Consider the following 16,019-nt stretch of genomic DNA (forward strand, 5'->3'; position numbering starts at 1 on the left):
GTGATAAACTCAGGGGTCTATGGGAGGAAATTTTAGTCCAATTTGGAAGTTTGGGATAGGTTTCCTGTAGATGGAGGCATCTAAAATAATAGTAACTCACATCTGTTGAGTGCTTTCCTGTGTATCGGGGACTGTCCTAATGAGACTTACATGTATTCATTCATTTAATCCTCACCATTACAGCATACTGAAGTGCTAAGATTAACTAACCTGCCCAAGGTTTCACAGCTAGTAAGTGGGAGAGCTGGGATTTCAACTTAGACCATTGGCTTCAACCCAACATTCTTCACACTGTGGTGCCTTCCTCATGTTGGTGGCTGAGGGTTAGTTAGGTTATAAAGGATATTGAATGCTATGCTGAGATGCTTGGACTTATTCTTTTACTTGATGAGGAGCTATTGAAAGATTTTAATCAGGTCAGATTTACGTTTTAAATAGATCACACTGGCTTTGTGGAGACAGTTGTTCTCAATCTTAGATGCACACTGCAGTCACCTGGGGAACATTCACAGCTTCTGCACCCACCTTAAACCAATGACCTCAGAATGCCTGGGGTGGGAGCCAGGTTGTCAGTATTTTGAAAACTCCTCAGGTGATTGCAATGTTCGCCCAAAGTTGAAAACCATTAATCTAAGGGTTTGTGTCTTCTGTGCTAGGCACTGTTCTAGGTTGGTGAACAAAAAAGTCCTGGCCTTCGTGACATTTTAATTCTAATAGGAAGGGACAGATAAACACATAGGAAGTGAGGAAAAGTAGACAAGTACAAAATACTCTTTCAAGAAGGTTGGCTAAGAGGAGATAGAGGGTATAATAATATAGTAATAGCATTTATTGAATGTTTATTATGTACCACACACTAGCGTATATCCTTTAACTCCCAGCAACCCTATAGAGTGGATAATATCTTTGCCATTTTATACAGGAGAGAACTCAGGTTCAGAGTAGCTAAGTATTTACCCAAGATTATACACCTAATAAGTGGCAGATCTGGGATTTAAATCAGGGTTTGTTTGATTCCAGAGTTTATACTTGTAACCACTATGCTGTATGATATTGTCAGAAACATGTTTTCATGTTGACAGTAACCTTTAAGTACTTACATTTACTCACTCATTCACTTACTTGCTATTAAAATTCTTTAAAACAACTTTGCTCTTTATTGTCATCATACTTTTTTATTTTATCTATAAGAGTGCCATAACACTTTGGTGAATGAAATTATGCATTCATCTCTGACGTAGAAATGAGCAGCTGCAAATCTCATCCTGCTACCTCTATATTAAAACCCTTGAATGGCTTCTCTCTGATGCAAGGTCCATATGATTTGACCCCTTTTTACCTCTACAGCCTTATCTTTGCTACCTTTACTCTGTATTCCAGACATACTGAACAAGTTCTAGTACTAGACTTTTCTTTCATTCCCAAGTTTTCAACCATGCCATATACTTTGTTAGACGGCTAGCTTCTGCTCATTCTTCAGATTGCATTATTTTTTCATAAAGGCCTTCCCTGACCATTAAACTGTGTATGTGTATGTAGTTTTATATACTTGCTCTGTCATAGCATTTAATATATTTTAAAAAACATCTTTTTTGATGTTTTTTTAACTTCATGAAATTCATAAAGTTCACCTATTCAGAGTGAATAGGCTTTTGGTATATTCACAGATATGTGCAACCATCATCACCACAGTCAACTTTAGAACATTTTCATGACCTCAGAAAGAAACCCTGTGCCCTTTAGCTATTACCTCCCTATCTTCCCAGCCCTAAGAAACTACTAATGTACTTTTATCTCTGTAGCTTTGCCTATTCTGGATATCTTATATAAATGGAATCATGCAATATGTGAGCTTTTTGACTGGCTCATTTCACTTATCATAATGTTTCAAGGTTCATCCATGCTGTAGCATGTATCAGTACAGGCATACCTCAGAGGTATGCTTCCAGACCACCACAATAAAGCAAATGTCGCAATAAAGCAAATGTCGCAATAAAGCGAGTCACATGAACTTTTTGGTTTCCCAGTGCATGTAAAAATTATGTTTACGCTATACAGTAGTCTATGAAGTGTGCATTAGTATTGTCTTAAAAAAATGTACATACCTTGATTTGCTAAAAAATGTTAACCATCATCTGAGCCTTCAGTGAGTCATTTCTTTGCAATAGTAACATCAAAGATTACGGATCACCATAACAAATATAATATAATGAAAAAGTTTGAAATATGACGAGAATTACCAAAAGTGACAGAGAGATACAAAATGAGCAAGTGCTGTTGGAAAAATGGTGCTGATAGACTTGCTCCATGCAGGGTTGCCACAAACCTTCAATTTGTTAAAAATCCACTATCTGCAAAGTGTAGTAAAGTGAAGTGCAATAAAATGAGGTATGCCTGTACTTTGTTCCTTTTTATGGTTGGGTAATATTCTGCTGTATGGCTGTATCACATTTGTTACATTTTATTGTCTAGTTGAACCTTGAGCAACATGAGTTTCAACTGCACGGGTCCATTTATATGCAGATTTTTTTCAAGAGTAAATACTACGGTACTGCACAACCTGTGGTTGGTTGACTCTCTGGATGTAGAGGGCTGAAAATAAGTTATATGAGGACTTTTGACTGCATGGAGGGTCGGTGCCTCTAAACACCTGCATTGTTCAAGAGTCAATTGTAATTGCTTTTAATGGCTGTCTGCCCAGTAGACTCTAAGTTCCGTGAAGGCAGGGCCATATGCATCTTGTTTATCACTTTATCCACAGCAAATTATTTGTTGAATGAATGTATAACTTCATGAAGTAGCCTCTTGTCTCTGTGTATCTACAGAAGTTCTTGCTTGTTTTCACTCAACTGCCTCAAGCCAAAAAGTGTGCATCCCAATTCTAATGTTTGGAAGAAGTTAGTCCCTGTTTTGGAGCTCTATGAGGATTCATATGGCTCATGAGAGTGTTAGAGGCTGTGTGTGTGTGTGTGTGTGTGTGTGTGTGTGTGTGTGTGTGTGTAAAAGTTTGTGTGTTCATTTACTCAACAAATATTTATTCAGATATTTAGTGGAGACTTTACTGTGCCAGACAGTGTTATGTGGTGGGATAGGATGGTGAAGAAGACCAACATGGTCCCTGCTTTTCTGGAGATTACATTCTAGTTGAGGGAGACAGACAATAAACACACAGGTAATAAACAGTGTAATTTTATTATTCCAAATCTTTTTTTGGTCACGCTGTGCAGCATGCGGAATCTTAGTTCCCCGACCAGGGATAAAATCCATGCCCCCTGCATTGGGAGTGCGGAGTCTTAACCACTGGACCACCAGGGAAGTCCAATAAACAGTATAACTTCAGATGGAAGTAAATACTATGAAGAAACTAACACAGCATAATGAGATAGTGACTTGGTGATAGTGGTGGGGAACTACTTCAGCTAGGATGGCCAGGGAAAGGCTGTGAGGAGGTGACATTTGAGCAGAGGTCTGAATGATGAGAAGAAGGTGGCCACGAGAAGATCTGAGAGAAAAGCATTCCAAAAAGAGGGAGTGGGTACAAAGGCCCTGAGTTGGGAATGAGTTGGACATGTTCAAGGGTTAAAAACAAGGCTGGTATGGCTGCATGTGATGAATAAAGGAAAAAGTAGTAGGAAATGAAACTGGAGAGAGAGGCAGGGGCTAAATCATGCAGGTCATTAAAGAAAATTTGCAGTTAGAATGAAATCCACTGGGAATTCATTGGAGAGCTTTAAACAGAAAAGTGACTATCTGATTTATAATTTTAAAAGATTGCTTTGGCTTCTCGGTGGAGATTGTAGACCAGTTCCAGGTGAGAGGTGATGGGGTTTGGTTGTATCTCTCAGGTGCCTTATCTTAGCAGTCTATGATTCTAGGTTATCTGTATCCAGGATTTATTTTGGTTGATTTTCACAATTTTCCAACATCAGTTTTGGTCTGAGACCTATAGCATTTGCTGATGATCCATTGGGGCAAGCATATTACCACTATGTTTCCATAAATAGTGCCCTTATTCTGTTACTATTTGCTTTAAAAATGATTAATAAGGATAATCGTATTGAGTGTTCTTAATCTATAGGATGGGATAAGGGATATTTAGACGTCTGGATTCTCATATTGTTGTCTTATCCAAATATTCATTTTTTAGTATACTGGTGGGTTTCACTTCACCAGTGGGAAGGCAAAATAACATTTTTTTCAATGTAGAATACAATGCCTAACACACAGGAGTTACTTAATAGATATTTATGCATTAAACAGGAACTGTTTCTGTTGGTGAAATTCAATACACATCATCAATTTATGACCTTTGGTATGCATTATTTGTCATTTAATTCTTTTGTTTTTGAATTTTATTTATTTTTTTATACAGCAGGTTCTTATTAGTCATCAATTTTATACACATCACTGTACACATGTCAATCCCAATCGCCCAATTCAGCACACCACCACCACCACCCCCCGCCACTTTCCCCCCTTGGTGTCCATACGTTTGTCCTCTACATCTGTGTCTCAATTTCTGCCCTGCAAACCGGTTCATCTGTACCATTTCTCTAGATTCCACATATATGCGTTAATATATGATATTTGTTTTTCTCTTTCTGACTTACTTGACTCCGTATGACCGTCTCTAGATCCATCCACGTCTCTACAAATGACTCCATTTCGTTCCTTTTTATGGCTGAGTAATATTCCATTGTATATATGTACCACATCTTCTTTATCCATTCATCTGTTGATGGACATTTAGGTTGCTTCTATGACCTGGCTATTGTAAATAGTGCTGCAGTGAACACTGGGGTGCATGTGTCTTTTTGAATTATGGTTTTCTCTGGGTATATGCCCGGTAGTGGGATTGCTGGGTCATATGGTAGTTCTGGTTTTAGTTTTTAAAGTAACCTCCATACTGTTCTCCATACTGGCTGTATCAATTTACATTCCCACCAACAGTGCAAGAGGGTCCCCTTTTCTCCACACCCTCTCCAGCGTTTGTTGTTTGTAGATTTTCTGATGATGCCCATTCTAACTGGTGTGAGGTGATACCTCATTGTAGTTTTGATTTGCATTTCTCTAATAATTAGTGATGTTAGCAGCTTTTCATGTGCTCCTTGGAGATCTGTATGTCTTCTTTGGAGAAATGTCTATTTAGGTCTTCTGCCCATTTTTGGATTGGGTTGTTTGTTTTTTTTAATATTGAGCTGCATGAGCTGTTTATATACTTTGGAGATTAAGCCTTTGTCCATTGATTCGTTTGCAAATATTTTCTCGCATTCTGAGGGTTGTCTTTTCGTCTTGTTTGTAGTTTCCTTTGCTTTGCAAAAGCTTTTAAGTTTCATTAGGTCCCATTTGTTTATTTTTGTTTTTATTTCCATTACTCTAGGAGGTGGATCAAAAGCGATCTTGCTGTGATTTATGTCAAAGAGTGTTCTTCCTATGTTTTCCTCTAAGAGTTTTATAGTTTCCGGTCTTACATTTAGCTCTCTAATCCATTTTGAGTTTAGTTTTGTGTATGGTGTTAGGGAGTGTTCTAATTTTATTCTTTTACATATAGCTGTCCAGTTTTCCCAGTACCACTTATTGAAGAAACCGTCTTTTCTCCACTGTATATTCTTGCCTCCTTTATCAAAGATAAGGTGACCATAGGTGCGTGGGTTTATCTCTGGGCTTTATATCCCATTCCACTGATCTATATTTCTGTTTTTGTGCCAGTACCATATTGTCTTGATTACTCTAGCTTTGTAGTATAGTCTGAAGTCAGGGAGTCTGATTCCTCCAGCTCCATTTTTCTCCCTCAAGACTGCTTTGGCTATTCGGGGTCTTTTGTGTCTCCATACAAATTTTAAGATTTTTTGTTGTAGTTCTGTAAAAACTGCCATTAGTAATTTGATAGGGATTGCATTGAATCTGTAGATTGCTTTGGGTAGTATAGTCATTTTCACAATGTTGATTCTTCCAATCCAAGAACATGGTATATCTCTCCATCTGTTGGTATCATCTTTAATTTCTTTCACCAGTGTCTTATAGTTTTCTGCATACAGGTCTTTTGTCTCCTTAGGTAGGTTTATTCCTAGGTATTTTATAATTTTTGTTGCAATGGTAAATGGGAATGTTTCCTTAATTTCTCTTTCAGATTTTTCATTAGTGTATAGGAGTGCAAGAGATTTCTGTGCATTCATTTTGTATCCTGCAACTTTACCAGATTCATTGATTAGCTCTAGTAGTTTTCTGGTGGCATCTTTAGGATTCTCTATGTATAGTATCATGTCATCTGCAAGCAGTGACAGTCTTCCTTCTTCTTTTCCAATTTGTATTCCTTTTATTTTTTTCTTCTCTGATTGCCGTGGCTAGGACTTCCAATACTATGTTGAATAACAGTGGTGAGAGTGTACATCCCTGTCTTGTTCCTGATCTTAGAGGAAATGCTTTCAGTTTTTCACTATTGAGAATGATGTTTGCTGTGGGTTTGTCATATATGGCCTCTATTATGTTGAGGTAGGTTCCCTCTATGCCCACTTTCTGGAGAGTTTTTACCAAAAAAGGGTGCTGAATTTTGTCAGAAGGTTTTTCTGCATCTATTGAGATCATATGGTTTTTATTTTTCAGTTTGTTGATATGGTGTATCACATTGATTGATTTGCATATATTGAAGAATCCTTACATCCCTGGGATAAATCTCACTTGATCATGGTGTATGATCCTTTTAATGTGCTGTTGGATTCTGTTTGCTAGTATTTTGTTTAGGATTTTTGCATCTATATTCATCAGTGATATTGGTCTGTAATTTTCTTTTTTTGTAGTAGTTTTGTCTGGTTTTGGTATCAGGGTGATGATGGCCTCATAGAATGAGTTTGGGAGTGTTCCTGCAAGTTTTTGGAAGAGTTTGCGAAGGATGGGTGTTAGCTCTTCTCTAAATGTTTGATAGAATTCACCTGTGAAGCCATCTGGTCCTGGACTTTTCTTTGTTGGAAGATTTTTAATCAGTTTCAATTTCATTACTTATGATTGGTCGTTCATATTTTCTATTTCTTCCTGGTTCAGTCTTGGAAGGTTATACCTTTCTAAGAATTTGTCCATTTCTTCCAGGTTGTCCATTTTATTGGCATAGAGTTGCTTGTAGTAGTCTCTTATGATGCTTTGTATTTCTGCAGTGTCTGTTGTAACTTCTCCTTTTTCATTTCTAATTCTACTGATTTGAGTCCTCTCCCTCTTTTTCTTGATGAGGTCTGGCTAAAGGTTTATCAATTTTGTTTAGCATCTCAAAGAAACAGCTTTCAGTTTTATTGATCTTTGCTATTGTTTCCTTCATTTCTTTTTTATTTATTTCTGATCTGATCTTTATTATTTCTTTCCTTCTGCTAACTTTAGGTGTTTTTTGTTCTTCTGTCTCTAATTCCTTTAGGTGGAAGGTTAGGTTGTTTATTTGAGATTTTTCTTGTTTCTTGAGGTAGGATTGTATTGCTATAAACTTCCCTGTTAGTACTGCTTTTGCTGCATCCCATAGGTTTTGGGTCGTCGTGTTATCCTTGTCATTTGTTTCTAGGTATTTTTAAAATTTCCTCTTTGATTTCTTCAGTGATCTCTTGGTTATTTAGTAACGTATTGTTTAGCCTCCATGTGTTTGTGTTTTTTATGTTTTTTTCCCTGTAATTGATTTCTAATCTCATAGCGTTGTGGTTGGAAAAGATGCTTGATATGATTTCAATTTTCTTAAATTTACCGAGGCTTGATTTGTGACCCAGGATGTGATCTATCCTGGAGAATGTTCCATGTGTAGTTGAGAAGAAAGTGTAATCTGCTGTTTTTGGATGGAATGTCCTATAAATATCAATTAAGTCCATCTTGTTTAATGTATCATTTAAAGCTTGTGTTTCCTTATTAATTTTCTGTCTGGATGATCTGTCCATTGGTGTAAGTGAGGAGTTAAAGTCCCCCACTATGATTTTGTTACTGTCGACTTCCTCTTTTATAGCTGTTAGCAGTTGCCTTATGTATTGAGGTGCTCCTGTGTTGGGTGCATAGATATTTATAGTTGTTATATCTTCTTCTTGGATTGATCCCTTGATCATTATGTAGTGTCCTTCTTTGCCTCTTGTAATAGTCTTTATTTTAAAGTCTATTTTGTCTGATATGAGAATTGCTACTCCAGCTTTCTTTTGATTTCCATTTGCATGGAATATCTTTTTCCATCCCCTCAGTTTCAGTCTGTATGTGTCCCTAGGTCTGAAGTGGGTCTCTTGTAGACAGTATATATATGGGTCTTGTTTTTGTATCCATTCAGCTAGCCTGTGTCTTTAGGTTGGAGCATTTAATCCATTCACGTTTAAGGTAATTATCGATATGTACGTTCCTATTACCATTTTCTTAATTGTTATTGGTTTGGTTTTTTTTTTAACATCTTTATTGGAGTAAAATTGATTTACAATGGTGCTAGTTTGCTTTATAACAAAGTGAATCAGCTATATGTATACATATATCCCCGTATCTCCTCCCTCTTGTGTCTCCCTCCCACCCTCACTATCCCACACCTCTAGGTGGTCACAAAGCACCGAGCTGATCTCCCTGTGCTATATGGGTTCGTTTTTGTAGGTCCTTTTCTTCTCTTGTGTTTCCCACTTAGAGAAGTTCCTTTAGCATTTGTTGTAGAGCTGGTTCGGTGGTGCTGAATTCTCTTAGCTTTTGCTTGTCTGTAAAGCTTTTGATTTCTCCATCGAATCTGAATGAGATCCTTGCCAGGTCAAGTAATCTCGGTTGTAGGTTCTTCCCTTTCATCACTTTAAATATATCGTGCCACTCCCTTATGGCTTGTAGAGCTTCTGCTGAGAAATCAGCTGTTAACCTTATGGGAGTTCCCTTGTATGTTATTTGTCGTTTTTCCCTTGTTGCTTTCAATAAGTTTTGTTTGTCTTTAATTTTTGTCAATTTGATTATTATGTGTCTCAGCGTGTTTCTCCTTGGGTTTATCCTGCCTGGGACTCTCTGCGCTTCCTGGACTTGGGTGGCTATTTCCTTTCCCATGTTAGGGAAGTTTTCGACTATAATCTCTTCAAATATTTTCTCGGGTCCTTTCTCTCTCTCTTCTCCTTCTGGGACCCCTATAATGCGAATTTTTTTTTAAATAGCTGAACTTTTAAAATTAATTAATTAATTAATTTATTTATTTATTTATTTATTTTTTTAATTTATGGCTGTGTTTGGTCTTCGTTTCTGTGCGAGGGTTTCTCTAGTTGCGGCAAGCGGGGGCCACTCTTCATCGTGGTGCGTGGGCCTCTTCACTATCGTGGCCTCTCTTGTTGCGGAGCACAGGCTCCAGACGCGCAGGCTCAGTAATTGTGGCTCACGGGCCCAGCTGCTCCGTGGCATGTGGGATCTTCCCAGACCAGGGCTCGAACCCGTGTCCCCTGCATTGGCAGGCAGATTCTCAACCACTGCGCCACCAGGGAAGCCCCAATGCGAATGTTGTGTTTAATGTTGTCTCAGAAGTCTCTTAGGCTGTCTTCATTTCTTTTCATTGTTTTTTCTTTATTCTGGTCCACAGCAGTGAATTCCACCATTTCTGTCTTCTAGGTCACTTATCCATTCTTCTGCCTCAGTTATTCTGCTATTGATTCCTTCTAGTGTAGTTTTCATTTCAGTTATTGTATTGTTCATCTCTGTTTGTTCTTTAATTCTTCTAGGTCTTTGTTAAACATTTCTTGCATCTTCTCAGTCTTTGCCTCCATTCTTTTTCCGAGGTCCTGGATCATCTTCACTATCATTATTCTGAATTCTTTTTCTGGAAGGTTGCCTATCTCCACTTCATTTAGTTGTTTTTCTGTGGTTTTATCTTGTTCCTTCCTTTGGCACAAAGTCCTCTGCCTTTTCATTTTGTCTATCTTTCTGTGAATGTGGTTTTTCTTCCACAGGCTGCAGAATTGTAGTTCTTCTTGCTTCTGTTGTCTGCTCTCTGGTGGATGAGGCTATCTAAGAGGCTTGTGCAAGCTTCCTGATGGGAGGGACTGGTGGTGGGTAGAGCTGGCTGTTCCTCTGGTGGGCAGAGCTCAGTAAAACTTTAATCTGCTTGTCTGCTGATGGGTGGGGCTGGGTTCCCTCCCTGTTGGTTGTTTGGCCTGAGTTGACCCAGCACTGGAGCCTACCCGGCTCTTTGGTTGGGCTAATGGTGGACTCTGGGAGGGCTCACGCCAAAGAGTACTTCCCAGAAGTTCTGCTGCCAGTGTCCTTGTCCCCACGGTGAGCCACAGCCACCCCCCGCCTCTGCAGGAGACCCTCCAACAGTAGCAGGTAGGTCTGGTTCAGTCTCCTATGGGGTCACTGCTCCTTCCCCTGGGTCCCGATGTGCACACTACTTTGTGAGTGCCCTCCAAGAGTCGAGTCTCTGTTTCCCCCAGTCCTGTTGAAGTCCTGCAATCAAATCCCGCTAGCCTTCAAAGTCTGATTCTCTAGGAATTCCTCCTCCCGTTGCCAGACCCCCAGGTTGGGAACTGACATGGGGCTCAGAACCTTCACTCCAGTGGGTGGACTTCTGTGATATAAGTGTTCTCCAGTTTGTGAGTTACCCACCCAGCAGTTATGGGATTTGATTTTATTGTGATTGCACCCCTCCTACCGTCTCATTGCGGCTTCTCCTTTGTCTTTGGATGTGGGGTATCTTTTGTAGTGAGTTCCAGTGTCTCCTGTCTATGATTGTTCAGCAGTTAGTTGTGATTCCGGTGCTCTCGCAAGAGGGAGTGAGCGCCTGTCCTTCTACTCCGGCATCTTGAACCAATCTCTGTGTCATTTAATTCTAATAACCACTCAATTGGCATATGTAGGACCTCCGCTGTATAAAACAGAAAACTTAAACTCAAAGCATTTTACACTATTCCTCATCTAATCCTCTGGTCATTCACATGAGGTCAGCCATGGCATTACATACACAGAATTTACAGTGATGAAACAGATTCAGAGAAGGACAGTGACTTGCCCAACTCCTCTTCCCCTACCCTGCTTTAGTTTTCTTATTAGTACTTATTATTTGTGAATATAATATATGTCAATTTATGTATTCGTTTGTCAGCTCCACTAGAGTATGCACTCCATGAGGGCAGGGAATGTATGTTATCTGTGGCTGTGTAACAAATTACTCAAAAACTCAGTGCCTTAACACAACATGCATTTATTATGTCACAGTTTCTGTGAGTTAGGAATTCAGAAGCAGCTTAGCTGAATGATTTCAGCTTAGGCTGTCTCATGAGGTAATAGTCCAGATGTCAGCTAGGGTTGTAATCATCTGAAGGCTTGACTGGGGCTGGGACATCTGCTTTAAGGATCACTCAAGTAGTTGTCAGCAGGAAGGCTTTGTTCCTCTCTGGCTATTGGCTGGAGGGCTTAGTCTCTCACCACATGGGCTTCTCTTCATGACATGGCGGCTGGCTTCCTCCATAGTAAATGATCAAAGACAGACAAGGCAAAACCTTATTTTTTAAAAAAATTTATTTATTTATTTATTTTTGGCTGTGTTGGGTCTTTGTTTCTGTGCAAGGGCTTTCTCTAGTTGTGGCAAGCAGGGGCCACTCTTCATTGCGGTGCGCGGGCCTCTCACTATCGCGGCCTCTCTTGTTGCAGAGCACAGGCTCCAGACGCGCAGGCTCAGTAGTTGTGGCACATGGGCTTAGTTGCTCCGCGGCATGTGGGATCTTCCCAGACCAGGGCTCGAACCCGTGTCCCCTGCATTGGCAGGCAGAGTCTCAACCACTGCGCCACCAGGGAAGCCCCAAAACCTTATTATATACAAAATGTCTTTTATAGCATAGCATTGGCGGTGACGTACGTTCACTACTGCCATACTCTATTGGTGACACAGACCAATCCTGATATGTTGTGGGAGGGACTACACAAGGGTGTGAATAACTGGAGTTGGCTTTCATCGGGGTCCATCTTGGAGGCTGGCTACCACAGACACTTTCTCTCTTGTTTACTATTATTACTATTATCTCAAAATGGAGAAGAGTACCTTGCATATTGTAGGTGCTTAGTAAATATTTGTTGAATGAGTGGGTGGGTGGATTTAGAACACAAAATGTATGTCTTTAGAAAAAGGACCATTCATGGATCCTAAGTTGTTGGGGAGGGGCATGGAAGATGAATACTAAAATAAAAATAATTGTCAGATGTAAAGTGTAAGGAGAATTCACTCTTATTTTTTTTATTATATCTTTCCCTCAGATGTGGAAACATGAGGGCTTTTTTGCACTCTATAAAGGATTTTGGCCAAACTGGCTTCGACTTGGACCCTGGAACATCATTGTATCCTTTTGGAACATGAGAATGAAAGTAAATGCTTCAAGCTCCCAGGTAATTCTAGGCTATAGGAAGGAAAATTTGATTATTGAAGCCTTTAGGCAAGTGAGAATCTACTCAAGCATTCTAATGGTGACCACTGTGGGTGGAACTAAGTACAGAAATGGCTTTCAGTTGGAGTCTAATACAAACTAAAGGGATTAGAAAAGAAATGGCAAAGTTTCTATTCCTCTTTAAAACAAACAACAACAACAAACACAGCCAAATCTGGAAGGGGCTAGGAAGTTTTGGGAAACCCTGCTAGGAGATGTCCACAGGAAGGTCCATGCTGAGGTAGTCCATATTTCCTACCCCTAAGTGTATGACTAAAATAGCTGGGGAAATAATAAGACAGAAAACACTCATTGAGCAAAAGAATCCAGAGCGAAGCAGGGCTCCTTCCTCATGGATGACCCTCCTTCCTTTAACTGTGTTTGAGTGCCTCCTATGGGCAGAGCCATGAGTTGGATAGTGTGTGTGGTGGTGTTTGTACAGTGGTGAGCAGTTCAGGGTTGAAAAGTAATCCTTGCCCTTGTGGAGTCTATAGGTTAAGGGAGATAGTATCTCCCTCCCTCCTTGGGATTCCTCTGATCACCTAATGTCTGTAACAGTTACTCTAGCACTGAATTATATGTCGTTGATGTTCTTGGATAGTTGTGTGTGTGTGTGTGTGTGTGTGTGTGTGTGTGTGTGTGGCCTGTTTGCCCCTGAAGAATATAAGTATGTTAGAATTTTAATATGTTTATATTGCTAAATGCCAACAATCAAAATTGGCACATGGTGAGCACTCAACACATGCTTGATTTGCCAGATATTGTTTTAAAAAAGACTTTTAAGCAAATGCAACTTAGAATAGCACAGACTAAGTACCTCAATTTAAGAGAATGCAATGCACAATTTTAGAACCGGGTTTGACTTTCAGTATCATCCCAGTGATCTTCCATGACTTACTCTTCAGTTTTTTATTACGTACGAGCAGCTCAAGAGGCTTCAAATCTAAGGACTGAATTATATGTGAGTCAAGCCCTGCCAACCTTTCTACTCTTCTTTTCCCTTTTTCTGTGTTCTAATGTATTTTGACAAAGTTGTAAGTGTTTACTGAACCATTGGTCTCCCAAGGCCCTCCTGATGGAAGAACGATAGGATGGTTCAAAATTGCTCATGTGTTTGTGTTGCCATGTGAACTTTTCCCTGAGAGGAAGTATTAACATTGAGACTCTGGCCCCAGATTGGTATCTTCTGTGAAGATGGATACTGATGGATGACACTCAAAATGACCTTCTCTTCAAATGTGGGTTAAATGTAGTTTGTTAGCCCCAGACTTGGGCTAGAGCAGAAGGCATAGGCCAGGGCAGTTACTGCTATTTATGTTACAGACCTTGGTTCTCATTAAAGTATTTATTGGCAGAATAACTTTGGCTTTGTCTTCATTTACTGTTTTCTCATTTGCAAAATCTTTAATTTATATTATGTTCTCCAGAAAGCAATAAAGAGAAGGTGACTATGAAGTTGAGTCTGGACTCCCAAAGCACATTTATGGGAATAGACTAAGTACATTGTGCTTTCCCATTGCCATTCATTGTCATAATGCCACTTGTAAACATCAGACAAGTGGTTCTATCCTAAAGAATGAATAAACAAGCAAGGGGCTCATTTGGAAGTTTTCACAGATAAAATGCTGGAAGAGGCTTAAAATAGAACCCTGTGTCCAGGGTTCTAGCTGTCTTACAGGCAAAAAGTTCTGGCTACTTTCTTGTACCAGAATAGTGCCTACCACTTTGTAGGCACTCAAATATTTGTGAGATGAATACTTTAGTTCTTCATCTTTATCCATTCATTCATTTGTTCAACAAACATTTATTGTTATCTATTATGTCTTAGATGCTGGGGATGTAAAAATAAATTAAAACATAGTCTCTGATTTCAAGGTCACATTATAGTAGGAGAAACAGACATGTAAGTAGGTACTAAGTACAATACAGTAGGTACTAAGTACTGTCTGAGAGATGAACTAAGTGCTGTAGAAGCACAGAGGAGGGAACAGCCAATTACCTAGGGGATTGGCCAAAGGCTTCATAGTGGAGGTGACAGTTGTGCTAAAAAGCAGATGTTACCAGGTAGATAAGGCAGGGAAGGACATTCCAGGCAGGGAAATGGGGGAGATTTCAGCGTGGCTGAAATAAAGGGTTATGGTTTTCAAATGCCACATGAGGCAGAATCACCTGGAGATCTTGTGAAAATGTAGATTCTTTTTTTTTTTTTTTTTTGAAAATGTAGATTCTTGTATCCTGTCACCTGAGATCCTAACCTTATTTGGGGCAAAGGCATTTGCTTTTGTCGTAGGCATTTGACGGAGGGTGATCCTTAGATTACACTTTGAGAAGCACTTGTAAAGAAATATGGGCTAGGGACTTCCCTGGTGGTCCAGTGGCTAAGGCTCTGCCCTCCCAATGCAGGGTGCCTGGGTTCGATCCCTGGTCGGGGGACTAGATCCCACATGCATGCCACAACTAAGAAGTCCATATGCCACAACTAAGAGCCCACGTGCTGCAACTAAGTCCCAGTGCAGGGCTTCCCTGGTGGCACAGTGGTTAAGAATCCTCCTGCCAATGCAGGGGACATGGGTTCGAGCCCTGGTCCGGGAAGATCCCATATGCCGCGGAGCAACTAAGCCCCTGCGCCACAACTACCGAGCCCACGCGCCACAACTACTGAAGCCCACGCGCCTAGAGCCCGTGCTCTGCAACAAGAGAAGCCACCGCAATGAGAAGCCCGCACACCGCAACCAAGAGTAGCCCCACTCGCCGTAACTAGAGAAAGCCCGCGCGCAGCAACGAAGACCCGGCGGAACCAAAAATAAATAAATAGATTAATTAATTAAAAAAAAAGATCTGGCGCAGCCTAAATAAATAAATAAATATTTAAAAAAAATAAGGTGATTTGAGAACAGAAAAGTTATGTTAATTAAAAAAAAAAAAGAAATATGGGCTAGAATGAAAGGAAATTAGAATAGTGTGGCCAAAAGGGTCAAATTGTGAAGGGTCTCTATATACCCTAAGAAAGAGTTTGGCTTTTATCCTGGAGGGAGGGGCCAGGCAAAGGAAGTTTAAAATAGGGAATAATATAACCAGCTTTTATTTTTTAGGAAGATAATCCTTGTGTGGAGGGTAGCCTGGAAGGGAGCAACCCAAACAAGGTTAAGCCCCACTGAGCTCTACTCCCCTTTTTGTATAGGTAGACAAAATAGGGTCCAGAAAAGCTAAGAAAATTTGTCCTAAGTCACATAGCCTGATGATGGCAGATTTGAGGCTAGCACATAGTTATCAGATTCCTTCTCTGTCTCATTCTACCACCCCACAGTGTCTTCTTAATTGTCAATCTAAAGTACTACCTTTTCAAAATAAATTTTAATAGACTTAATTTTTTTAGAGAAGTTTTAGATTCGTAGCAAAATTGTGTGGAAGATACAGAGATTTCCCGTGTACCTCCTACCCCCGCATACATGCAGCTTCCCCTTGATCAAAATTCCTCACCCAGGGTGATTCATTTGTTACAGTCAATGAACCTACATTGGCACATCATTATCAGTTCACATCCGTCATTTATATTAGGGTTCACTCTCAGTGTTATACATCCTGTGGGTTTTGACAAATGTATAATGACATGTATCCACCATTATAGTATCATACAGAATAGTTTCACTA

The 16,019-nt window shown here is 39.8% G+C and overlaps 1 protein-coding gene across 4 annotated transcripts in view; it reads left to right on the plus strand.

Annotated features, from left to right (window-relative positions):
* The window catches only part of SLC25A14 (solute carrier family 25 member 14), a 55,920-nt gene that overhangs the window by 21,071 nt on the left and 18,830 nt on the right, over nucleotides 1-16,019 (plus strand). For 3 of the 4 annotated variants that reach the window (XR_014239738.1, XM_082377952.1, XM_082377954.1), the window contains one exon: nucleotides 12,202-12,330. Coding sequence is in view for 3 of the 4 variants with exons in the window: in XM_082377952.1 (XP_082234078.1) it covers nucleotides 12,202-12,330 (129 nt within the window). In the remaining variant the exon portion in view is untranslated. Of the gene's footprint in view, nucleotides 1-12,201; nucleotides 12,331-13,273; nucleotides 13,729-16,019 lie in introns of those variants that run through there. The other variant, XM_082377953.1, reaches the window with a different exon arrangement.

The sequence above is a fragment of the Balaenoptera borealis genome (genome assembly GCF_965194805.1).
Source record: "Balaenoptera borealis genome assembly, chromosome: X".
NCBI lineage: Eukaryota > Metazoa > Chordata > Mammalia > Artiodactyla > Balaenopteridae > Balaenoptera > Balaenoptera borealis.